The 27,275-nt window shown below is 36.0% G+C and overlaps 1 protein-coding gene across 2 annotated transcripts in view; it reads left to right on the top strand.

Moving 5' to 3' along the window:
• Positions 1-670: 670 nt before the first annotated feature.
• EIF3E (eukaryotic translation initiation factor 3 subunit E) overlaps positions 671-27,275 on the top strand; it is a 53,392-nt gene continuing 26,787 nt past the window's right edge. Inside the window, exons 1-8 of one of the 2 annotated variants that reach the window (XM_055431739.2) lie at positions 701-827; positions 4,756-4,863; positions 6,361-6,475; positions 8,301-8,418; positions 12,152-12,194; positions 13,743-13,847; positions 19,767-19,892; positions 20,557-20,681. In XM_055431739.2, the coding sequence (XP_055287714.1) occupies positions 6,418-6,475; positions 8,301-8,418; positions 12,152-12,194; positions 13,743-13,847; positions 19,767-19,892; positions 20,557-20,681 (575 nt within the window). In that variant the 5' untranslated portion in view covers positions 701-827; positions 4,756-4,863; positions 6,361-6,417. Of the gene's footprint in view, positions 828-4,755; positions 4,864-6,360; positions 6,476-8,300; positions 8,419-12,151; positions 12,195-13,742; positions 13,848-19,766; positions 19,893-20,556; positions 20,682-27,275 lie in introns of both variants that reach the window. The other variant, XM_055431738.2, reaches the window with a different exon arrangement.

The following is a 27,275-nucleotide window of genomic DNA, read 5'->3' as shown; positions in this document are numbered from 1 at the left end:
GATGACCCACACACACACACCAAGTTATGGCTCTTACTATAATCTCAAATTATTTCACTTGCTTTTGTCTAGAAACCCAGCCTACCTTAATTTAACAAATGCTTATGAAATGATTACTATATCCCAAATATAAACTCAGCTGTTCCTTCCTGTATGTGATTTTCTGGAAAGCAGGAGCCTCAGTACCTTGTCCTCCACCGCACCTCCAATACAAATGACATTGCCTCAGCCAATCAATTCTTGAGTTTTCAGTATTTGTTAATGGAACGGATCGCAACGGAGGCTCAGCCGTAAAGGATCAGCCAGCAATGCCGAGACTTGTAGGGGACGCGGGTTCCATCCCTGGGTTGGAAAGATACCCTGGAGTAGGAAATGGCAACCCACTCCAGTATTCTTGCCTGGGAAATCCCATGGACCGAGGAGCCTGGTGGGCTGCAGTCGATGGGGTCGCAAGAGTCGGACAGGACTGAGGGACTAAACAACAATTTCAAGACACCTATTGGTCTCGAAGAAATTTCGCCTGCGCTCCACCCAGGCCCACACTAGCCAGGAGGGATGGAGGGAAGAGGGAGGGACGCTCTCACGCATGCGCTATTCTCTGAGCGCTGGCGTTTGAACCCCGCCCCTCTCTGTGACTGGTTTAGCCACTGCACTTGCGCAGTTCGGGACTGTTTGCTCCTTTGTCGGCGCTATCAATAAAGTTTTAGCGAGCGCACGCTTTCCTTTTCCTTGGCAAGATGGCGGAGTACGACTTGACCACTCGCATCGCGCACTTTTTAGATCGGCATTTAGTCTTTCCGTTGCTTGAGTTTCTCTCCGTAAAAGAGGTAAGGGGTTTTTTGAGCGCGCAGAAGGCGTGGGAGTGCGTGAGATGCGAGGTAAGGCCAAAAAGCAGTGGCGGTAGCCTTAGGCCTGACACGTGTGAGACGGCCGCGAGATTGGTCTTGAGATGGGCTGTAAGGACCTGCTAGTAGTTTATCGTCAGCCCTACGCGGAATTCTGCCGTGAGCAGGGGTAAGGTGAGAATACGAAACTCAGGGGCGAAAGGGAATGATCTCTGCTTCACTTCTTGAGGTGCCGGTGCCGTAGGGACTTCCGCGTCATTCCTCTCGGAAGTTGACGATTGGCTGGCTCTGCTGTAGTAATGCTTGACTAGCTGGCTTCTAAAAGCAGAAAATTTATTTTTTTTTTTTCGGACACTGTAGAAAGGGTGGCTTTGGCTCTGTGCTTTTCCTTGCCGGATGGTTTGGAATGATTTTCTTACCCTTAAATATCTAGTCCCTTAGTTTCCGTAAAGTTATGAGTTCTTTGCGAGGAGTTTAGTGTTTTTGTAGATAGCCACTTCCTAGAAGTGTCGCATGTTTTGTTCGATGGGAAGGGGGACCCAAAAAATAACAAACCATCAATTTTTATCTTGAAAGTTGGTTTTCAGCGTGTAGATGTACGGACTTCGAGTGATTGGAATTGGTTGCTAGTGTTCATTTCGCTATTCAAGATACCTTAACAAAATATTTGGTTCTGGGCCTCATTTAAAAACATGTCTCAGCCCTAAAAGTTTGGAAATCTTAGGCTTAGTTACACTTTGGTTTATTGGGAAATTGGTGCATTTTAGTAGTTAAAGCGATATTGCTGTGGGGAAAGAATTAGAATATTGACCAGAAAAAATAGATGCGTTCTGTTTCCAGAAGCAGATTAAAACTCGAGTCTACTTAGGGCACTCTAAGATTTGGGGAGTAGATTTTGTGTGTCCGAACAGCAAAAAAATTTAAAAGCCCTACAAATAAACATTAAATTGTTCTGATAAGTTTTCAAATTTTCCCATGGTGAATTGGACAGGTATAACCCTCAAATTCGTATGAACCTTTTCTAAAAACCTACAGACAACTCTATAGTTGTTGAAATTAGAGAACAGCCAAGTTTATTTTCAATAACTGTTCAAGAATGTCTTGCCATATAAAATTTTGTTCTGTCTTGATTTTTCTTTTATAGGTTGTACTTAGTCTATATTGTAGAGCTTGAATAAAACAGTTTAGTTTGCCTTCTGTTTCTTTTTTGGGTAATTGAGGAAAATTCACCAAAGATCAAGCAATAGAAAAATATCTTTTCTACTTCTAAACCAGCCAGACTTCTTGTTTAATGTCTTTACACTTTGGTTTTTCAAGGCAGACAGATGAAAGGGAGGAATACATAAGTGTAAATTAGTTTTTCATTGGGCAAGACCAAAACTGAACAGAACTGAGAATCAGTGGGAAATAACAGCTCAAAACATGTTTTCTTGGAGAGAAGGTTGGTAAGATGGCTGTAACTGAGAGGCAGAAGATGCTGGAATATTTATTTATCAGCCGTTAAGTATAGGATTACCATGGAATTATGAGAAATCCAAGATAAAATCTATCACTAAAAATATCCTTTGGTGGAGAAAGGTCTGTAATTATAAGTCCAAGAGTAATAAATGTCAGAGAAGTACTAGCGGAGTGTTATCAAAATTGAAGAGGTACTATTCTGTGCGCAAAAAGGATTTTGAGGAGGGGAGTCTTTGAGTTTTGTAGGCTAGATGGTTAGGATAGATACTCAGTGATGATGAGGGTATTAATTAAATATATTTATAGTATGTTGGAGAGTATAAGCTCCATGAGAGCAGGAACTATGTTTTCTCCCTTGTGTTCTCAGCAAAGAGACTTTTCATGATTATTTAACAAATGTGTGAATATTTATTTGAAGCTTGATGTTCTGTATTCTCAAGTGAAGTAGAGGGCCAGATAAGTTTTAAGAGCCTGGGGACTGAATTGAGACCTGGACTAGGATCCTGTCTCTATCAGTACTCTGGTGGACTAAACCTTTTCTCATGCATCAAGTGTTGGTACTACCATCATCCTCAGGGGGTAAGTTAGAAAAATTCATGAACTAGTGCGTATAAAAAATTTAGCCTTCTGGTACAGAGTAGCTACTCCATGGTGTTTTCATATAGGAGGCTAGGCCGTCCTGTATGAAAGGGGAGTGAGGCATTCAGTTGGGGTTTTGAGGAGTAAGGTCAAGCATGGAAATGGTGACTGAAGAAACTGACCAAAGACAAGTGCAGGGATTGGTGAGTGTCAAGAGCCCAACTTTGGTTGGAAATCTTACATTTATAAGTGGTCATTCTTGGAATGAGAGAAACAGTAGAAGGTTATTTGAGTAGCGTAGACAATGTGTGGTGGATAAATGCCATCTCAATATTGATGAAAAAGGATTGCTAATTTGAGAAAAGCAGAGATTTGATTGAATAACATTATTTCATAGTTCTGAAATATTTTATAGTTAACCTTAGCCAGAACATAGAAAAGAGATACATTTTTCCAGTGCTAGAGATTGACATTGAATTCTATTTGTTTGGAGAAAATGAATGGAATAAATGATAAATAGTATAGAGAAGAGCTTTAAAATAGCCAAAACCTGGTGGGCTACAGTCAGTCCATGGGGCCACAAAGAGTCAGACACGACTGAGCGCACGTTAAAGAGAAGAGCTTGGGAATAGCAAAACTATGCAAACTAACGTAGAAAGTGACAATCAAAAACTGTAAAAATTAGAACAGAGGTGTGTTGAGGGTGATCAGGCATTTCAGAAACAGTGGTAGAAGAGGTGATGAATTAAGTTAGAAATGTTAGAGATGAGGTACTGGATAAAAGATGTTATAATTTGCAGGATAAAGAAGCTTTAAGGCTTGCGTTTTTGAAGAATCATCAATGTAGATGTTGGATTTGTAGAGGATGATAGTAGGAAGACGTGTTGAAAGATTTTTAGTGTATTAATAAGTAGGAGTTGTTTTCAAGAGGTGATAGACTGAATTGGCCGACTGTAGCATGTGAACCCGGAGAAGGCAATGGCAAGCCACTCCAGTACTCTTGCCTAGAAAATCCCATGGATGGAGGAGCCTGGTAGGCTGCAGTCCGTGGGGTCGCTAAGGGTCGGACACGACTGAGCAACTTCACTTTCACTTTTCACTTTCACACATTGGAGAAGGAAATGGCAACCCATTCCAGTGTTCTTGCCTGGAGAATCCCAGGGACGGGGGAGCCTGGTGGGCTTCCGTCTATGGGGTCACACAGAGTCGGACATGACTGAAGTGACTTAGCAGCAGCAGCAGCAGCATGTGAACCAAATACAGCCCTCTCTGCCTGTTTTGTATGGTCTCAGCTAAAAAGAAAATTAACAGATGAGCATTTGCAACTGTTCTCAACTATAGAACACTAACTGTACACCAGTTAAGTGAAATTCTTCCTGTCTAGAAAGAATTCTATTCTTCTCATTAGTAGAACTGTGTTGCAAAAAATTTTATTCTGTGTTACATTTTTTAATTTCGAAAAGAAAATCGTAGCTTCTCTTTCTTATGGTACTTAATATATAGTATTCTTGATTTTTGCATTTTGGCTCACAAAATTTTAAATGTTTACTATTTTTTCTTTACAGAATAAGTGTGCCTATAAGATAAAATTTAGAGAGAATGATAAGTGGTGTAGATTTAAGAAGGGGCCATTGAGGTCTGACGCAGAGCAACAGTGCTTTGGATCTACAGTTGGGAGAAACATTACAAATTAAAGGCTATTGATGAAGTGATGAGGAGAAGTGACATGCCAGGATAAGGATGTATTCACCTAAGGTTAGAGTTTCCATAGGGCAAACTGAAAGGAAACTGTTGTTGTTTTTAAGTAAATTTTTTACTAAGTATAACATACGTACAGAAAAGTGAGCAAATAAAATTCTTTTTTATTCCCAAGGAAGCACACTTATGTGTGACCACCATCCAGATCAAAAAATAAAATGTTGCAAACATCCTAAAAATCTTTCTTCTGACCATTCTTAGTCATTACTCACTCTTCCCAAAGGTAAGCACTAGTTTGATTAGTTTGGCTGTTAAAAATTTTATATAAGTGGAATTAAGCATTCACCAGCACCTACTGCTTTGTATGACTTCTTTCAACATTGTGAGATTTATCTAAGTTGTTAGGGTGGCAGTAGTTCATTCATTTTCAATTTGAGATGTTAATCCATTGTATGCGTATACTGCTGTTTATTCATTCTAATGTTGATAGACTGGCTGTTACAAATAACATTTCTGAGAACAGTCTTGGTAATGTCCTTTGAATGTATACACCCATTTATTTTGGGTGCCTAGGAGTAGAATTGCTAGGTTAAAGAATATTTTAGCTTTGGAAGATAAAAACAGTTTTCCAAAGAGGTTGTAGTTCTGGCAGCAGAGTAATTGTTCAGTTTCTCTACATCTACACCAACACTGATATTGAGCTTTTAGTGTGGTTTTAATTTATATTTCCTTTTAATGAGGAATTAATGAGGTTGAGGACCTTTCTTGGTGTTTATTGGCCATTTGGGTATACTATTGTGGAGTGCCTTTTAAGATCTTACAGCCGTTTTCAATTGGATTGTCTTTTTCTTATTATTTTGTGAGAGTTTTCATGTAGTTCGAAAAGTTCAGGTTTGATCTCATGGCTGTACAATTTGACCACCTTTATCTTTTCTTTTCATGGCTAGTAAAATGTAGAAATTATCTGCATTTTTCTTTGCATGGCAAAACTAGATTTAGTACAAAAATCTTTTGCTGAAATGTTGCCATCTTGACCACTTGATTAAAAATCATTTTTGAATTACATTACCATCTCTCTCCCTGGATGCTGTTATATAAAATCCTTACATGTTGCTCAGTACACGTCATGTTTATGTGAGTTTGCTTATGTATCTATTTGGTCCCAGAACTGTGGGCTAAATTAATGTTTGTTGAACTTTTTGCCAAAGCGAAAACCTGTTAAGACAAGATTGACAGAATGGCTGCTAGTTTTGTTTCAGGGGTGTGGATGGAAAGCATTATGAAGGATTTTAACTAGAGAAAAAGTAAGTGGCATATAAAGGAGAGACCACCTCAGGGAGAAATGGGTAACCATCTTGTGGATGTGAGAGTGACTAAGAAGGTAAAACATTTAAGAGTTGATTCCTAATTACCTGATTGTGGAAAGGTGTCATCTATACCATGTGCTTCTTAGTGGGGTTGGTATGGTTGTTTGTTTACCCATAGCCTTGTTCTTTCTAGGCTAAAAGGTGACTTGTAGGGATATATAAAAGATCAGAAGTTGGTGAGAATGGTTTTGCTTTATTTTAATGTTGTTAGGTAAACAAAATATTTTGTCTCTGTAAGTTGATTGCTTGCCTTTCTTGTAGGAGCATGAATTAATAGTATATGATACTTTACAAAAATATTACAGTTTACGGTATGTTTCCAGGTACACTAATCTTACTATTAACTACTTTTTTTGAGGGAACTTCAATTTACTCAGTAGAAAGTTGTTTGGTTTTTTTTTTTTCTTTTGCAGATATATAATGAAAAGGAGTTGTTACAAGGGAAATTGGATCTTCTTAGTGATACTAACATGGTAGACTTTGCTATGGATGTGTACAAAAACCTTTATTCTGATGATATCCCTCATGGTAAGTTTTGTCATTACATCTGAAGTTTGACATGTGAGCTGAGGGCATGTGTATTAAACATCTTGTGATTTATAAAAGAACTTTAGCCAGAAGTTTTAATAATTATTTGAATGATTTAAAAGTTGTTTGAGTGAAAGATAATAAATAGGCTGCTGCTGCTAAGTCACTTCAGTCACGGCCGACTCTGTGCGAACCCATAGACGGCAGCCCACCAGGCTCCCCCATCCCTGGGATTCTCCAGGCAAGAACACTGGAGTGGGTTGCCATTTCCTTCTCTAATGTGTGAAAGTGAAAAGTGAAAGTGAAGTCTCTCAGTCATGTCCAACTCTTAGCGACCCCATGGACTGCAGCCTACCAGGCTCCTCCATCCATGGGATTTTCCAGGCAAGAGTACTGAAATGGGTTGTCATTGCCTTCTCCAAATATAAAGGCTACAGGTCTTCAAAAAGAGTATTTTCTTTCATAAAAGGTGTGAATCTACTTGAAAACACGGTCATCAATGCTTTCAATTCATAGTATGCATCATCAGAGTTGTACTTACTAATCAGATTATTTCCTTAGAATTATCTGGGAATGTTGTAGTTTTTTTGGCTTGCTAACTTTTTCAGTTATCATCTTGTATGCCTTAGAGTTTCCTTTTTGTCTTGATGCATCTGAAAATAGCCATGGTTCTCAAAAGCTTGGTCCCCAGAACCAGCATCTTCAGCTCACCTGGGAGAGCCTGTTAGAAATGCGAACTCTTGTGCACAGATTTATTTAGCCAGAGAAAGTTTGCCAAAGATCAGCTCTCAAATTAGGGAACTGCTGTGGAATAGTGTTTTCTAAATCCCTGTTTTCTGTAGTAATAAGTAAGTAAAGTCACTCAGTCGTATCAGACTCTTAGCGACCCCATGGACAGTAGCCTGCCAGGCTCCTCTGTCCATGGGATTTTCCAGGCAAGAGTACTGGAGTGGGTTGCCATTTCATTCTCCAGTAGATATTCTTTAAAAAAAAAAAAAAAACACTGCAAGTAGTATTAAAAGATTGTAAGAACTCTTCAGTAAAGAAATAACAGTTTGCACTATTTAAATTGACATTTCTCAACATTTGATCACAGTTTCCCTCTTGTGTGTGAGAAACACTTTTCTAGTATATACTTTCTAATATATAACGTAGAAATTATTACCTTAAACATAATCACTGTTTTGACTTATACTAAAATTTCCTGCAAGAGTCATAACCCTTTAAATTTTAATTTGTGCTGATAAAGTAAACTTAATATTTCTCTGAAACTTTAAAACATGCTAACAGGATAGGTTACATGCACGTTTTCTCTGACTTCATAATGCAGTAAAAAGAAACTATAGAATTGTTTGTGAGAGATTGCCAAACTAGATTTATAGTGAAAAGAGAAGTTACTGATTGGATTTAAATTCCATTCAATCTAGTTGAAAACCTGTAGTAATAATGTATGTAAACCCTTTTGGGCCTCTGTTCAGAAACTGGGATAGTCTCCTGAGAGAATGCAATGACAGTGAATATAAAACACTGAGAATGAACTCTCTGAAGTGTAGAGTTAGGTAGTTGGTTCCTCAGCAGCTTCTTTCAGACTGTATCTGTATATTCCTCAGTTTTCTTTGAGAGTAAGAAGAGGATTCCCTCTGACTTTGTGATGCTGGAAAGAAATTGGATCTGGGGGAATTACTGAGTTGGTGGCTTCTGGCATGTGAATATGTTGGGGAGAAATAAATATGTGTACAATTTAGATAGATTGAAAAATGTCCAAGACATCCTCATAATTAGCAGTATAATTTAACATTGTAGTACTCCTTTGCATTTTTAATAGCTTTGAGAGAAAAAAGAACAACCGTTGTTGCACAGCTGAAACAGCTTCAAGCAGAAACTGAACCAATTGTGAAGATGTTTGAAGATCCAGAAACTACAAGGCAAATGCAGTCAACCAGGTAGCTTCTTTCTTTTTTAAAAAATTATTTTATTGAAGTTGCATTGATTTATAATGTGTTAATTTCTGCTGTACAACAGAGTGATTCGATTATGCATATATATGTATATTTTGTGTTCTCCAGCATGGTTTTTTTCACAGGATATTGAAAATAGTTTCTTGTACTGTACAGTAGGTCCTTGTTGGTTATCCATTACATATATAATAGCTTCCATCTGCTAATCCTCCTCCCCCTGCCCCGCAAGTACAAGTCTGTTCTCTGTGTCTGTCAGTTTATTTCTGTTTTGTAGTTCATATGTGTCATATTTTAGATTCCATATCCAAGTGATGTCATATTTTTGTCTTTCTGTTTTTGACTTAATATGATTTAGGTACAATCACGTTGTTACAAATGGTGTTATTTCATTCATTTTATGGCTGAGTAGTATTCCATTGTTTATATATACATTTTTATCCACAGACTTGGTCACTGAATAGCACTGTTATGAACAAAGGGGTTCATGACTCTTTTTGAACTACAGTTTTGCTTATATATATGCTCAGGAGTGAGATTGCTGGATCATATAGTATCTCTGTTTTTAGTTTTTTGAGATGCCTCCATACCGTTTTCCACAGTGGCTGCACCAGTTTGCATTCCCACCAACAGTGTAGGAGGGTTTCTGTTTGCCTACACCCTCACCAGCATTTATTGTTAGACTTTTAATAATGGCCATTCTCACTGGTGTGAGATGGTACCTCATTGCAGTTTTGATTTGCATTCACATTTTCATATACCTGTTGGCCATCTGTATGACTTCTTTGGAGAAGTGTCTATTTAGACCTTCATGCCTTTTTTCAGTTGGGTTGCTTGCTTTGTTGTTGTTGAGTTATATGAGCTGTCGTATTTTTTTGTTTGTTTATGCCACATTGTGTGGTGTGTAGGATCTTAATTCCCCAACCAGATTTCAAACCTGTTTCTCCTGCAGTAGAAGTCCTGAGCACTGGACCACCAGGGAATTCCCTTATGAGCTATTTGTATTTTGGGAAATTAAGCCTTTATTGGTCGCATCATTTGTAAATATTTTTTCCAGTCAGTGGATTGTCTTTTCATTTTGCTTATGGTTTCTTTTGCTGTAGAAAAGCTTATAAATTTGACTAGGTCCTCTTTGCTTATTTCTGTTTTTGTTTCTGTTGTCGTCAGGTAACCTCTCCTTAATTTGAATTCTAAAATTCTCTTTTCTGGATTAATATAAACATTAATTCATGCTTTATCTAGTAACTCAGTCTAAAAGTTAATGGTCTAAAAGATCGCTTTGTCTGTTTATTTTCATTTATCTTTATTGTGTAGGGACCAAGAAGTCCTTAATTATAACTGATAATACTAAATGTTTTTAGAACTTCTTGACCAGTTAATCCAAATCTCATTATGCTGAGCACCTCCACCCCTCTTCCCAGGGAGTTCTGGGAATGTCTGGAGACATTTTCAGTTGTCACAACTGGAGAGGTGCTGCCAGCATCTAAAGAGAGGCCAGGAATGCTGCTGTACATCCTACAGTGCATCAGATATTATCCTCCCTTCCCCCTAAAAGAATCACCCAACCCAAAATGTCAGTAGTGCTGAGGTTGAGCAACTCTGTGCCTAGAGAGGACCTGTTCAGGAAATCCTGAGCTCTATCACATTGCATCATTCTCTCATATCCTTCCATGCTCAGCCAAAGGAGGGTGGTGGAGAGCTGATAGGTTATTTCTTATTCGTGGCTTCCTCTTAGCTAGAAGTAGACTTATTGTTTGGTTTCCAAAGAAAGCATGTTACCTTACTCTGACTTTACTAAATGCAGACCTTTGTGTCATTAAAAATGTTTAAAAATAAAGTCTTCTACTAAAATTGAACATTGCCATCATGGAAAATCTTTTCTATCAATATATTCACTTGAGAAGTTGTTCAGGATTTTACCATGCTGCACCTTGAGTTCTTATGATACATCATTGAACCAGATTTTTAGAGTGATTGGCTCTAAGTTTTTATTTGTGATTTGAGAAAGTGTTACCAGATATTTCATTTTAGAAAAGCAGCAAGTACTATACGATTACTATACCATACTATAATGTACCATATCATACTGCATATATACACACAAAGATAGTTACATCTTACAAAGCTATTATCTGTGTTTTCATATATTTGTATATAGCTTTCCCTGTTTGTCTGTGTTTATTTGTATACACTTAGAATTAAGCCCCAAGTAAGTGCCTACAAAGGGACAGCTGAAATAATCTAGACATTAGGGTACAAAGAAAATTTAAGATTTAAATTCTAAGCTTAGTTTAAGTCACTTAACAACTGGGAAGTAATTGGATTAGGATGTCGCTAAGGGTCGGACACGACTGAGCGACTTCACGTTCACTTTTCACTTTCACACATGGGAGAAGGAAATGGCAACCCACTCCAGTGTTCTTGCCTGGAGAATCCCAGGGAAGGGGGAGCCTGGTGGGCTTCCGTCTATGGGGTCACACAGAGTCGGACACGACTGAAGTGACTTAGCAGCAGCATGAATAAGATAATATAGATTTGTTCACCAAATATTCAGAAGAGAGAACTCTTTATTAATAAACAATAAATTGGAAATAAATGAAAGGATGGAATTGTGGGTTAAAATCATAATCTAAGTTTATAACCTTTTCATTTTTACATTAATAACCTCTCCCCACCAATTCCCCATTTTAAAATGTCATTGAACATATAAATACTGTACTTCTCATTCTTGCCCAGAAATACCCAGTTAGCTAGAGAACAGTGATTATGTACTTTATAATATAAAGGGTGTAACACAAAGTTCTTCACTGTGATCTACAACAAGTAGTAAGTGAGGTTTTTTTTTTAATCTTTTTATGTTAAAATTTTGTAAATGTTTCTATTATTATAATATGCTCATATCCCCTCCCCATTAAACCTTCAAGTAAAATTATGCTCCCAAAGACATGTAACAGTATTCATTCTTGCAGTAAACATAAAGAAATGGTTTCATTCTTGAAAATGTGCAGAAGGCGGGCAACTCTGCCGCCTGTCATTTGTCCCTCGGTGTCTTTGTCACCAGTTTGTTTTTTACTAGGCTGCCAGCATCTCAAGTTATGCTGATTTTAGAAAAGTTAAATTGGGTTTTTTGACACGTTGGTATGAATTGTATATTGATAGAATGTGTAGCATAGATAGCATGTAAGTTAAGCATTGATTTATTAGTCTTATAAATTTGCCAAATCACTGACCTTACGAAAAATACTAACATTGTGGAGGGGGGCAAAATTAATATATAGGATTAACTCATGCTTGTTTGTATCGTCCATTTATTTCCTTCTCTAGTCTAATATATTATTAATTAGAAATGTGTCCTCAAGAGAGCAAATAGTATTTTCAGTAGGTTACCACCTAAATAGATCTCACTGATGTCACTATAAGAGTAATCAGAATGTTCTGGTTTTATTACCTGAAAAACTGAGATCATGTGGTGAGTCAGAACATATGGTTTTCAATTAGGGCTTAAGAAATCTCAAAGTGAAATTTTAAACTTTAGTTTTCCTTGAGTTCCTAATTCCTTATGTTCAAAACATGTAATGTTCTGTTTATTTCTGAAAGTCTTACTTTTAGTGTTAAATATTAAAGTAATTATATGGCTTTATGTGAGTAATAAGATAGAAGTTGAATATGCTTGTTTTCTGTGGCCTGTGAGATACAGTAACTTTTAAATTTTTTTGTTAAGGGATGGTCGGATGCTGTTTGACTACCTGGCAGACAAGCATGGTGTAAGTGGTCTTAAAACTGTTTAGTTGTCATGTTGTAATAAAGGTAATTAAAGAACAGTGCTGAATAGTTAGATTCATGGCTTGAAAAGGATGTAATTTCCTGATTAATGTGTTAGACATAAGACGTATGTTTTTGAAGCTTTAGTTTTTAAAAATTAGTCTTGATTGGAAAATAATACGCTTGTAATTACCTTTAGATAACATGTTCAGTTCAGTTCAGTTCAGTTCAGTCGCTCAGTCGTGTCCGACTCTCCGCGACCCCATGAATCACAGCACGCCAGGCCTCCCTGTCCATCACCAACTCCCGGAGTTCACTCAAACTCATGTCCACAGAGTCCGTGATGCCATCCAGCCATCTCATTCTCCGTCGTCCCCTTCTCCTCCCGCCCCCAACCTTTCCCAGCATCAGAGTCTTTTCCAGTGAGTCAACTCGTCGCATGAGGTGGCCAAAGTATTGCAGTTTCAGCTTTAGCATCAGCTTTTTGTATTTCTGATGGATTAACGAGTAGGTAAAACATCACTAAATTTGAATTAAAATGCCTTGAGGAATAGCATTAAGTAGCACTTTGGCTGCCTTGTGGAATGTAGTAGCCCTTGACATTATCAGGACCGTTATAAATCCTCAGATAAAGGAATGTTGTTATAGGCTCAATGGCAACCCACTCCAGTACTCTTGCCTGGAAAATCCCATGGAAGGAGGAGCCTGATAGGCTGCGGTCCATGGGGTTGCTAAGAGTCGGACATGACTGAGCGACTTCACTTTCACGCGTTGGAGAAGGAAATGGCAACCCACTCCAGTGTTCTTGCCTGGAGAATCCCAGGGACAGGGAGCCTGGTGGGCTGCTGTCTATGGGGTCGCACAGAGTAGGACACAACTGAAGGGACTTAGCAGCAGCAGCAGCAGCAGTCATCTTCCAGTCTCCTTCCCTTGCATTAACTCAAAGTGTGTATATAATCATTTGCATATAATTAATTATTTAGCTTGCATTCAAGTTTTATCTTTTATTTAACACATAATTATTGTAACAGGAGGCATGTTGACCACTGTGCATGATTATTTTGTCTAATTTCTATGTAAAATGTTTTGATATATTTGTTAGTGTTCTAGTTTGGAGCCTTTCTCTTAGATTTCTTCTCTTTCATTTGGTTTGCATCATAAACTCTAAAAATGGGTATAATTTGGGGGCCAGTTTTTGCAGAGAACTGAAATTTACTGTACACATTATATATAATCAAAATCTTAACAGGGATGCATATGCTAGATAGTTGTGTAAGCTCCTTTACCAGCTACGGGATTCAACATCAGACCTTCAGCTGTAATTGTAATTGTATCACAACAATGAAGGTATTACAGTTCATAACTCAAGGCCAGAACTGTGAATGTGAAATTCAGCAATTCCTAATTTAAGGGTCATGTGCTTTTCTATTGTACTGGGGGAGAGATCAATTTTTGAAAGAATTGCTATCTGGGGACATTTGAAAGAGTAAATGGTTTGAATCTTGAAACTCAAAATTAAGAAGATAACCTAAACTTTTTTCTTTTTTTAGTTCAGGCAGGAATATTTAGATACACTGTACAGGTATGCAAAATTCCAGTATGAATGTGGAAATTACTCTGGAGCAGCAGAATATCTGTACTTCTTTAGAGTGTTGGTAAGTAATCTTTTCTTTTCCTTTTCCCTCTCTTTTGTAGGTTGCCTTGGTTCTTCAAAACAGGTCTATAGATTTGGGTCTGTCCATTAACTTTTCAGCCATCATTGTCAAGAAAAAATAAACTTTCAACAGAAGCCAAAGAGAAACAGGAAACCTTATGTCAGGGCCTTAAAATTTGGAGGGAGATTTAACTTTACCTTGAAATCCAAAAGTAGGAACCACTAATTTGTCATTTTATATATAGCTGTATGATTTTAACATTAGTAGAGTTCGGAACTCCAGTACTCTTGCCTAGAAAATCCCATGGATGGAGGAGCCTGGGGGGCTGCAGTCCGTGGGGTCGCTAAGGGTCGGACATGACTGAACGACTTCACTTTCACTTTTCACTTTCACACATTGGAGAAGGAAATGGCAACCCACTCCAGTGTTCTTGCCTGGAGAATCCCAGGGACAGGGGAGCCTGGTGGGCTTCCGTCTATGGAGTCACACAGAGTCGGACACGACTGAAGTGACTTAGCAGCAGCAGCAGCAGAGTTCGGTAACCCACTCCAGAATTCTTGCCTGGAGAATCCCATGGACGGAGAAGCCTGGTAGGCTACAGTCCACAGGGTTGCAAAGAGTCGGACACGTCTGAGTGACGGAACGGAACGAACGGAATCATGTAATAGATTTGTTATAATATTGCCCGGCACAGTGATTGTCACATTGTGGGTGGCATATTACTTAATTTTTAGTGAGTAGATCTATTATTGCTAATTTTAGTTCAGTGTTTTATGCTGCATGTATTCCTTGAACTTGTTCTAAACAGCTGTGGAATTCTAATGATAGTTTTAAAAGATTTTATGCCTTAATAGTAACTTTTTCTACTTACTTCCGCCCCTCAGGTATTAGACCATAAAGTTTCATTTTTTTTCCCCCATTTTTTAGGGAGTAGATGAGTTTAAATGGTATTGATAGATAATAGCAATTTTGTCTTATTTGACAAGTTCTAGTTTCATTGCTTCGGAGAAGGCAATGGCAAGCCACTCCAGTACTCTTGCCTGGAAAATCCCATGGATGGAGGAGCCTGGTAGGCTGCAGTCCGTGGGGTCGCTAAGGGTCGGACACGACTGAGCGACTTCACTTTTCACTTTCATGCATTGGAGAAGGAAATGGCAACCCACTCCAGTGTTCTTGCCTGGAGAATCCCAGAGAAGGGGGAGCCTGGTGGGCTTCCGTCTATGGGGTCACACAGAGTCGGACACGACTGAAATGACTTAGCAGTAGCAGCAGTTTCATTGCTTGTCAGGTAAAGAGAGTTGTGTGAAGCTAAAGGAAAAATCAGGCTTCACACTGACAGATTTCTTTCTCATTCTGTCTTCTGTTTAGGTAATTATATTAATAAATGCCCTCTAAAATTTCCAAAATTTCTCGTTTTAACTAGCTTCTCATTTGAGAAATTATAATTTGTTATTTTGGTTTAGTAAGAGACTGCTTACATCTCTGATAACTAGTTAATCCTAGAAGTTGGGAAATGACCTCTTAAGACAGGGACTTTTTGTTTTCTAGCCTTGGAACAGTCCCTTTCTGTCTCTGTTTTCTGGTACCTTTTTCTTTTAGCCACACATGTCACAAAGAAAACATTCAGTGGCTGCTATCTTTGGTTGTTTTCTAGGAAATTCAATTTTCCTTTTTTTGCACGGGAAGGAAGAGTTTGGTGTTATTAAATCAAATAAATCTTACACTTTAAAAAAATACTTAGACAACTTTGTTTAGATTTCACTTTCTGAGTTTGATTTGAAAAAAATTTTTTTTTCTTTTACTCATTTGTAAACGAATTCTTAATTTGCAGTTTAGCTGTGGTTAGCTTGCAAGTGCATTGAAGGTAATGGATGATACTAAATTTGTAGTGGCTTATCAGAAAATTCCATCAGTTTTACTTTTAATATTATGAAGGATTTAAGAGAGCAAAAGTTGATTACTTTGGAAATGTAAACAGCTTAGAAGAGGATTGTAAAATCAGAAGCCTGATATGATTACAGGTACATGAAAAGAGCTGGTTATTCATATCATTTGTTAATGCTGGGAGTGAATTTTGAGAATGAAGATTTAGTGTCATGTTAGAATTCTAGCACAGTAAATTTATTGTTGCTGGTCAGTGAGTGAATGTGCCATTTTGCTAAGACATGGAAACTTAAGGTAACTGCTGGAAATCCAGATATTGAAACTCTTCTAGCATATCCACCCTTGAAAGCAGGTTGGTATGAAGAGCCAACTGTAATGACATGGACTTGAGCCAGAGTAGTGTATGCATGAACCTTTTGGGAATTAAAAAACTTGCTGCAGTGCTATAAAAAGCTTTTTATCCTAACATGTATTACATATTTTAGTTTTAATAGTATTATTGTGTTTATGTAGTATAGTTTAGTCTGAAAATTTCTGCATGTGATTCATGTTTGGGGCCTCCCTGATGGCTCAGATAGATGGTGTATACCTAAAAAGTTTGCAGAGTTTTTATATTTACTTTTGTAAAATATGAAGATCTCAGTTGGTTTCCTATCTTTAAAAAATTCTGGATTGATCTTAAGCTTTTGCATCACCTGGCAAATCTTATGAGAGAATTCAGATGACATTCCAGTGGTTGAATACAGTGGTCCGGATACAAAATTAATGTTTTACGTTAATAATCAAAATACAGTGATTGGACCATACTCAGAAATTAGGTGCAATTCACCTTAAAGTTTTTGTCCCATCTTGTGCCACAGAAAAATTGAGTTACATGAGTTGGTTACTTCATGTTGGCATATTGATAAAGGCTAACCAAGCCAAGTTTTAAGCTGGTTTATTTTACTTTTTCTTTTGATATAGATAAGACACCATTATAAATTCTATGTATTTGTTTGAGATCTTCTTAATAGCAAAGATAAAAATCCTGTATTAGATTTGGGATAAATAATGCCAGTGTTTTTGATTATTGGTTATTTAATTTTATTTTTTTGCAAAGACCTATTTTCATTTCTAAATTCTTTCCTAGTGGTTGATTATTCTTTTAAATCTATGGTTAGGGAAACATAAGCTATGAAAGAACCATTGTAACTATGATCTGAGATTAGAATTTGACTCTCTGAGTGACCTATTGTAGGTTAGTGTTGTATAAATTAAAGCTGTGTGACCCTAGAATCTACTTTTATTTTTAAAAGGTTTGGTGGCTTTTAGAAAATACCAACTAGTACTTAAATGCACCCTCTTTGATTGCAAAACTTCTTTGAATAATACTGTAAGAAATTCATTAAATTGAAATGGTGGAACAGATTTGGTAGGAATTTTGGAAATTTTTTTGTTTTGAAAGTTATTATTAGCACTGTATTTTAATTATTTTGTTAGAATTTGCCCTCACTGTGGTCTTTGGTCTGGCTTCAGAATATAACCCCTCCCCTCATCCAATAGCTATTTGAAATAAAAAGTAATTTTAAGATGCTGAGACTGTTGGTGATCATATTTGTGTATGTGATTCACTCAGAATTTAAAATTTCCTACTCTTAAGTACTTGTCATTCAGTTTAAAGGTACTTTTCCTTGACTCAAGAAAGTTTGAGTAATGATGATTTGGTGGATTTTAAAATCTTTTTTCCTTTTTTTTTTAGTGTATTTATTTGTTTATTTTGAGTTTTAGAATCGACTGAAGATTTGGATCTGATGTGCTCTGCTTGATAATGTCACTGTAAAAGATGTGTATTTCATACATCGTTCATCCCATTTTAAAATCTAAAATTGGAATGTATCCTAAATTGACCTAAAATAATTAATACACCTTAAAATTGATGACATCTTAAATTTCAGTGAAATATTAGTACTTAGATTTCTTTGTAAGGATCAAACATCTTTTTCTTTGTAATTTGAATAATAGTTTTATGGATATTTGTGTCAAGTTTTTAATTTCAGTAAGTTTTAAAATGTACATACCTGTGCAGCTACCACCAAATCAAGATAAAGAATATTTTACCCCAGAAGGACCCCTTGTTTCCATTTACAGTCATACCTCATCTCTTGTTCATCTACTGATTGGTTTCCATCCCTATTAGAGTAGCCTTCTAGAATTTCATATTAAGAGGAATGATATTTGTAAGCTTGTGTCTGGCATATTTTGACTAGCAAGTTTTTGAGATGCGTTTGTGTTACTGTATATATCAGAAGTTTGATTCTTTACATTCTAGGAATATACTTGTTTTTCTGTTCATTCATTAATAAACATTTGGATTAGTTCTGGGTTTTGTCTGTTTCAAAGAAAGATGAATATTCACACACGAGGTTTTTGTGGACATAAATTGTAACAATAATAAGAACCAGTGGTTTCATTATGTTTCCAATTTTAATTTGCAAATTCAGTCTCTGCTATTTGCCTGTTCTAAGAGTTTGTTATATATCTTTCAGTATATTTGAATTAGTTACTGCCATCAAAGGAAGAATCTCAATATAGGCCGAGTCTGAATTAGATGTGGTTTTAATCCTCATAGTTAAGGCAACCTGTAGTACTCTGTATCATCATTTCTATTCTCATTATCGTTTTGGTAATGACTCACATTTTCTGATTTTTTATTATGTGTCAGATGATGATGTAATCTTCTTTACATGTATTATGTCATCTAACTCATACAGCAGTTGAGGTGGATTCTGATAGTATCTTCATTCTATAGATGAGAAAGCTAAAGCACAGATGGTTCAGCTGTTTATAGTGGTAGAGCCAAAATTATTGGTGGTTGAATTTCCAGTCCTGCCCATATGATTTTATTTAACTTGTAATTATGATATGTACTAATGGTACTTTACAATTAATACCACCATGTGAATGCTTCAATGAAAAAGGTATTCTGTCTCCAGTACACTCACTTGCTTCTGCTGCTTTAGCACAGTTCAGAGTCATTATATCATCCGCTTTTCTTTGCCTTGCTTTTTGAGAGTCCGGCTTTACTTGTTTTTGTTGTTAGCCTAGTCCTTATAGGTGTTTGGGTTTATGATACTCTTCCGCCAGTGGCAAGAGGAGATAGCATGGCCCTCATTTCTCTTTGTAGGTAAAAATTGCAGTGTGAAATTTATAGCTTTTATGAATAGAGGTATAATTTTCAACAAGTTATGCTCTCCATGCATCATTTCTGCCCTCTTTTTTAATGAGGATAAAAAATTTTTATTTTCCTTTCATGGTTTTAGGATTGTATAAGAAAATGAACTTTTGTTGCTCACTGTATATTTTTGATAATTATTAATGTTATTAGTCAATACACCTGCTTTTCTTTTTGTGACTTTTTCCATTTGTATCATAATTTGGAAAGTTTTTTGTTCTGAAATTTTTTTTTAAATTGTAAATGGGATTCACAAGTCTTTATTTCCACATCTTTACTCCAGGAATTTTTAGCAACAAATTGCTTCTGAATCTTAACTCTTGGCAAAGATTTAGGTCTGTAAAATTTGATTAATTGTGTATGTGCTGTGCTGTGTGCTTAGTCACTCAGTCGTGTCCAACTCTTTGCAACTCCATGGACTGTAGCCCACCAGACTGGAGTGGGTTGCCATGCCCTTCTCCATGGGATCTTCCCAGCCCAGGAATTGAACCCAGGTCCCCTTCATCACAGGCAGATTCTTCACCATCTGAGTCACCAGGGAAACCCTGATTAAATTATCTGAAATGGATTATGCTAAAACACTGGTGCTGTATCCTAGTCTTAGGTTACTCTTTATTTTCTGATCTAGACTGAGTATTTTTAGTAAATTAAGTTAAATGAAAGCTGTTTGAGTCAGCTTAACCAGTGTGATCCAAATAAAGAGCAGTTTGGGGAAGAGAGCTTTAGATTTTTTAGTAGGCTGGATGGATATGTAGGGTATAAAATACACATTATCTATTCCTCCAGAGTATTCAGAATATAATTAATTATGATGGCTTCAATAGGTTCCAGCAACGGATAGAAATGCTTTGAGTTCACTCTGGGGAAAACTGGCCTCTGAAATCTTAATGCAGAATTGGGATGCAGCCATGGAAGACCTGACCCGGCTAAAAGAGACCATAGATAATAATGTGAGTTACACCTTTTTAAGGTGATTCTCTGAAATTTCTATGTATCCTTCATACTTGATAGGAAAAGCACTGTGTACTTTTAAAAGGAAGGAAGAATGGGAGGGAGGAAGACTAAACTAAAATGTTGACCTGACTTAAAAATCACAGTGGGTTGATTAGTTTTACTGAATCTCCTTGAAGGAAGTTGTCAAACTTCTTTTGGCTCTTAGAGAAAATAACTCAGCTTTCATTTTTGTTAGAGCTTTAATGCCTCTTTTATCTATTTCAGTGGAAATGATATAATACTCTTAGTGCTACCCTTTATTGAAAATCGTATGCAGGTGACATTTTTCATCTATTAGTGTCTAATACTTTTTTTATGGAGTATTTAATTTAGTGGTTGCTTTTAAAAATGTTTTCTGAAATGAGTGTAACTTAGAGGCTCTGTAAAAGTGGCTTAGTAGACATTGTTGAATTTGCCTCAGAGAAAAGGGAAATTTTGAATGTCAAGGGTCATGTAGAGAGCAAAGTAGTCTAGGGGATTGGACTTTGATCATAATGACCACAGTGCGCATGCTTTAGAAGGTTCTCATTTTAACTAAAATTCCAATATTAGCAATATTTATTCCCTTTCCTCTTTCTCATATATTAATATTTCCTCTGTATACATTTTTTAATCCTTTAGTCTGTGAGTTCTCCACTTCAGTCTCTTCAGCAGCGGACATGGCTCATTCATTGGTCTCTGTTTGTTTTCTTCAATCACCCCAAAGGGCGTGATAACATTATTGATCTCTTCCTTTACCAGCCACAGTAAGTTATTTCACTGTATTTTTTTTTTAATATTTATTTGTTTATTTATTTGGCTGCACTGGGTCTTGTTGTGGCATGGGGGAGCTTTTAGTTATGGCACGTGGGATCTAGCTCCCCAACCAGGGATTGAATTGGTCCCCATGCATCAGAGCCACAGAGTCTTAGCCACTGGACCACCAGGGAAGTCCTCACTGTGTAATTTTCACTTTAATTATATGAAATCAAGTGGAATTTTTAAAATTTAAAATGTACTTCTCTCTAACATTTAAATTTGTTTTCACATTTTTTTCCCCCTTTTCATGTGGTAGATGTGCTTGTTCATGGAAAAAGCTTACATATAACTCTTAAGTAAATTATTTGATAAAAGTATATTCTGAGCCCTTTAAAGTGCTCTTTAAGTGTGGTCTCTGGGCCACCAGCATCAGTATTTTGCAGAATCTCAGGTCTTATCCTAGAAGAACTGAATAGAATCTTCTGTGTAACAGGAATCCAGGTAATTCATACTTGCATGAAAGCTTCAGAATTAGAAGGCTTTAGGCTGTATTATGTGGAAGGAAGATAATACATCCCAGGAATCCCTTTTATATCATTTGCTCTATCATCCAGCTTTTGGTAACAAGAAATACACTGCTTTGTGAACTATACTGTTTTATCATTAGGTAGAAGTCATTTTTTAAAATTTATTCTTCCATTTGAGATAAAAGCCTCTGAATCTTCTGCCTGTTATTTCTTAATATTTTGGTTGGAGCAACAGAAAACAAGACTTACTTTATGAAAATATTTCAGATACCTGAATATAATTTTCCTTATTTTTCTTTCCTTCAAGCTAAATATCTCTGGTTTTATCAAGTAATGTAGTTTGCTACTTTCTTTAGTATTATGGCTGCTGTTCTTAGATAAGCACCAGTTTATCCATAGCCTTTTAAAAATATGGATGTTTCAAATTGAAAGCTTATTCTAGAATTATCTAAGCTTTATAGAAAGTAGTGGCAGTATTAGTTGCAGTGATCAGTACATATGCTTTTATTAATTTAACCCAAGATTGCATTAACTTTTGTTTCTGGGTATGACCTATTAACTGCATTGTTGGCTAAATCACACATAAATACTTTGAGCCATATTTCTGTTATTTTTAACCTAAATTAAGATAGAGATCCTAATATGTTTTACTTGATTGCTCCTTATTGTTGTCTGTCAAATTAAGATTTTAATTTTTTTCTAAAATGTGTATTTAGTTTACAGAAGTATAGTTTAGGAATTGATGCTGTAATACCCTTTTAATATAAAATCAGTGAACATTGAACAACCTATATTTTTTGTGTGATTTTCTAAGTTTTAAAAATAAGGCACTAATACTCGACCAATATTTTTGCGTAAGTTGATGAAATATAATCATCTAAACAGATCACATTAGTAACTATGTTCTTTAAATGCTCAGTTTATTAAGATTTTTAAGAGTGAAATATTTGACCTCTTTAGTTGTTAACATGAACATCTGAACTTTAAGAGAAATTAAGTTATTGGTGGTGATAAAGATGAAAAATATTTGCCAACCAAGAAGTGCCAGTAATTTTTAAATGTAGAAACAGGGAGCCATTTTTAAATGGTATAAATTGTGTTTTCTGCATTAAATGCTAAATGTTCCCCTGAATCTGGCAAATAGAAGCACTTTTATCAGACACCTGCTTGGCTTATTTTCTGTATTAATATTATACCTTAAGTTCAGTATTAGTGTATTTAGTCAGTATTTGCATGATAGTGAAAGTCACTCAGTTGTGTCCGACTCTTTGTGACCCCATAGACTATACAGTCTGTGGAGTTCTCCAGGCCATAATACTGGAGTGGGTAAACTTTCCCTTCTCCAGGGGATCTTCCAAACCCAGGGATCAAACGCAGGTCTCCCTCATTGCAGGCGTCTTCTTTATCAGCTGAGCCACAAGGGAAGCCCTTGTATCATGATACACTAGTCCAGTTTGTTAAAACTGAACACAGGCAAGGAAGTTTTTGTAACAGGAAATTATTTTGATCTTTCTTTGAAAAAGCAAAAGCTACATGGAATGAAGTGAGGTAGAAGACACTGTATGATTCCAGCGTTAAATTTTAAATGTAAATTAAAAGAAAATTTTTTATAACTTACATGGTTTACAGTTATTTATTTTATTAGAGATGTTTTATAGCATTCAGGTATGCTGTTTAGATTCACAATAGTCGCTAAAGCAGGCATAAAAGATTGTTTCTATCTGAGCTGTTGTTCCTCCTTAAAGAAACCCTCTTTGTAGAAAATTGAAAGTTGCTCAGTCTTGTCTGACTCTTTGCAACCCTAGGAACTATACAGTTCTTGGAGTTCTCCAGGCCAGAACACTGGAGTGAGTAGCCTTTCCCTTCTCCAGGGGATCTTCCCAACCCAGGGGTCGAACCCAGGTCTTCTGCATTGCAGGAGGATTCTTTACCAGCTGAGGCACCAGAAGCCCCCAAAATTTTATAGTTGCATACTGTTTGCTGGATGTAATAATAGATTGTAATCTGGAAAGTTATAGTACATTTGTTGCATTAAGTAAGCTCTTCAGTTCAGTTCAGTTCAGTCACTCAGTCGTGTCCGACTCTTTGTGACCCCATGAATCACAGCACGCCAGGCCTTCCTGTCCATCACCAACTCCCGGAGTTCACTCAGACTCATGTCCATCGAGTCGGTGATGCCATCCAGCCATCTCATTCTCTGTTGTCCCCTTCTCCTCCCGCCCCCAATCCCTCCCAGCATCAGAGTCTTTTCCAGTGAGTCAATTCGTCGCATGAGGTGGCCAAAGTATTGCAGTTTCAGTTTCAGCATCAGTCCTTCCAATGAACACCCAGGATTGATCTCCTTTAGAATGGACTGGTTGGATCTCTTTGCAGTCCAAGGGACTCTCAAGAGTCTTCTCCAACACCACAGTTCCAAAACATCAATCCTTTGGCGATCAGCTTTCTTCACAGTCCAACTCTCACATCCATACATGACACTGGAAAAACCATAGCCTTGACTAGACGGACCTTGGTTGGCAAAGTAATGTCTCTGCTTTTTAATATACTATCTAGGTTGGTCATAACTTTCCTTTAGAAAAGGTTAAAAAAGGAAAGTCACCATGTGCTACAGTAAGATACTACAAGGATATTTTATTTTTTTCTGACTTTTGGTATAGGAAGCCCACAACTTTATTTGGTAGTATTTTAGGGGTTTATTTGCAAAGAAAAAAGCTGAACCAGCCTCAGAAAAACTGATGTATAAAACCAACATGCCCTCATTTGCTATGAGAAGTGCTAAGAGGACTAAGAACATGAAACATTGACCAGATTGTAGGTTTAATATTTACATAAGAAGCTATGGAGTACAGAAGATTTCTTTATGAATACTTGGAATCAGGATAGAATATTAATTTATGTGACTAGAATGTTTAATAGCACCATCAGATTAACGTATCCATTTCCACATATCCAGGATCCAGGTCAGGAACATGTTTTGGTGTGTATGTCACCCTAAATATTTGAGTGGGTTTTTTCAAGATTTGCTTTTTTCTATAGTTCTCTTTTTATGATTCTGTTTCAGATCATTACCTCTCACTTTGCTCGCATCTTCTTTCTTTCCCGGTCCCCAGTGTTGGTTTAAATATTTTTGATTTTAATATTTTTTATCAAGTTCTCAAGTCTTCCTAATATGATAGTTTTCTCTTACTAAAGTGATGAGTACTACCTATCTTTAATTTTAAACTGTCTATGCATCTTATGAAAAAAGATGTTTTATGAGAATTTCAAATTCAAGAATTAAGGATATAGTTCTCAGTATTTATGGAGGTTAATCAGACATGTATTCAAATGAGAAGAGATTAAAAATAAAATTGTCATGTAGTGTTTTGCCTCCCTTCTGAATAATAAACCTGTAAGATTGTCTTATGAATTTATTAATATCTCTGAAGTCATGAGTGGAAGTATGAACCTTCCCTAAATGAGCAAATCTGATTCAGACATTGGATACTGTAATAGCTGGCTCTAATCTTGATAACTAGCAGGTGGGTTATAAGGAGAGCTTTTCTTGTCATAGGGATCCCTAGGAATTGGCTTTCCACGCTACTAATGGGTAGACTCACTCTCCTATAGTTTTTGTAGTTACGTGTGTATCCAGAGAGGAATATTATTGAGCTGATTTTAAAAACACATCTTTAAATAAAGAAAGTAAACAAGAAAATAAAAAATATTCAAACCCACCGTAAAAATTCTATAATACAAATCAAGGGGAAATAGTATGGATTCATTCCTGACAACCTTATGGCTTTTATATAATTCCTTAGTAGAATCATTTATTGTAGATACTAGAAATATAAAGGTAGTAGTTGAGATAGCAGAAAGTTTTGTTGAAGATAAAAAATCAAACTTATAAAGGAAAACAATGCAAAAAATAGATTTGTTTTTTAAATTTTCAAGTGAGATAAAGGTTCATAATTATAGAAATATAATTAAAATAACAGCTTAGAATTATGACAGTTAATTATGAAGCTATATTCTGTAAGTAGGCTTAATGCTTTCATTTGTATTTCCATGGGTTCATGTATAACAAAGAATACCTTATGCCATTAAAAATCTGAAGTTTTTAAAAACTAGAAATTTCATAGCATGTGCTTCCTGGACAAAAACACAGTGAAACTGGGCATTATTAAAAGTTTTATAAATAACTGAATCAAAGAGATTAAGTGATGATAATTATGAAATCCCTGCCAAAGCAGCACTCAGAAATTAGTTCATAGCCTTGAACTTGTTCAACTTTTAAAACCTTGATTAAAAGTATAGAAAAACAAAACAAAGGCAATGAAAATAAAATTAGCAGTGTATTAGTAAATGTTAAACATTCTCATCCTCCCAACTCAATATTGCAACTTTAAAATTTCTCCAAAATATGGTGCTTATCATTTTCACTTGCCATAGGGTCAGATTGCCATCATATTTTCTTCCTCATTAGTAATGTCTTAATGACATATTCTCATTTTTGCCTGATTATAACTTTTTCATGTGATAACACACCCAGTTGGCTTGACAGATTATTGTTTCATTCATTTTCCTAGGTTGCATATTCTTTAAGTAGAGTAGGTTTTAGTGAGTAGTGTGTAATTTGCATTTGTGTCTCTACAGTCAGTATGTCTTTTTCAATTGTCGTTGATATATAGTAGGTATTAATGGAGAAAGTATCATATTTTTCTGTTTTTAATTTCTAATAGCACAGGAATACAATTTAATGTGGTTCATTGAGTATATGTTAAATTGATAGTTTATATAGATTGTGATTTCAGGCTTTTGCAAGTACAAAAAGTATTGAGAAGATTGATTATACTTTTGTCCTTGAAGTGAAAGTTTAGATGCCAGTGCCGGTTGAGTCTCTTACATCATATACATTATCATTTCTGCCATAATTTATTCTGAATCTAAAATGGAGATGATTTACACATTTGAAAAATGTTGAACTTTTAAATGTAATATAATATATAAGATAAGGTATCAAGTGTAAGTTGGAACAGTGTTCATAGGCTATTAGAGATGAGGCTTTGCCACCAAACCTAGGTGCTATTAGGAAGAAGAATGCATATGTAATACAATGCTCTCGTTACTCTCCAGTTGTTAAAAAAAGATTTAAAGTTCAATTAGCAAAAGAATGTTTGATTTGTTTTCTAAATTAAAAAATGTATATTTCCTAAGAAATTTCAAGTTTTACTGTTAACAGTCAACTAGACTGTGTCCAGCCAGAATTTGTCCTCACTTAGCATCTGCCGTTATTTTTCCGAAACTTCCTAATCGTTCCTGACAAGAAATTTTTATGCAAGTATTTTGCTTGCTTTAGCTTAGGATGATCTCTAAAAATCCATCCTCTGCAGTTATACTAAATCTAGCTTTTTAAATTTCTTTTAGCCTTTCTAGAAATACCCTTCTCTTCTTTTTTGTAGCAATTCAAATTCTGCCTGTTTTTCAAGATCCAGCTCAGGTTTACTTCCTACATAAGGTTCCTGTATATTGTGCCTACCTTATACTTGAAGTTTAATTAATGTCTTTCTAAAAAAAAACTTAAAATTGCCTTATCGTCCCAACTAGATTATAAACATGTTTGAGAGGAGAATTTTATTTGGTGATTATTTTGTCTTATCCTTTGGTTACTAAACATTCTGACTTATAATTAAAAAATACTGTAAGAACACTTCCATAAAATTATACAATTAGAGCAGGGTTGTGCTCGAGAAAGAATAAACTTTCTTATTTGACCATCCTGAAATTGCATTTCAGAACACAATAAATACTGAACCTCTTAGTTAAATGAAAAATAGTTTTAAGTTAGATTTCAAAAACAGAGGAGGTATATAGCCTGCTTTCTTACATAGTTTATAATCCAAACAAATAACACAAGTAGCTTAAGAACATATTTAACTAAATATAGACATATTGTGCGTGTTAAATAAACACTATAAATTTATGACACTTAGCAATGAGACCTGGAGAAGTTAGAAGATGAAAATTGATTTGACTTAAATTTTGATTGATAAAGAAGAAAGGAGATGAATGATAAAAAAGAGAAGCAGAACAGAA

This window comes from Moschus berezovskii, chromosome 16 (genome assembly GCF_049115385.1).
Source record: "Moschus berezovskii isolate FMDL1 chromosome 16, NW_MosBer_1.0, whole genome shotgun sequence".
NCBI classification, from domain to species: Eukaryota; Metazoa; Chordata; class Mammalia; order Artiodactyla; family Moschidae; genus Moschus; species Moschus berezovskii.
The sequence above is the reverse complement of the archived record's forward strand: the minus strand, read 5'-3'. Positions and strand labels throughout refer to the sequence as shown.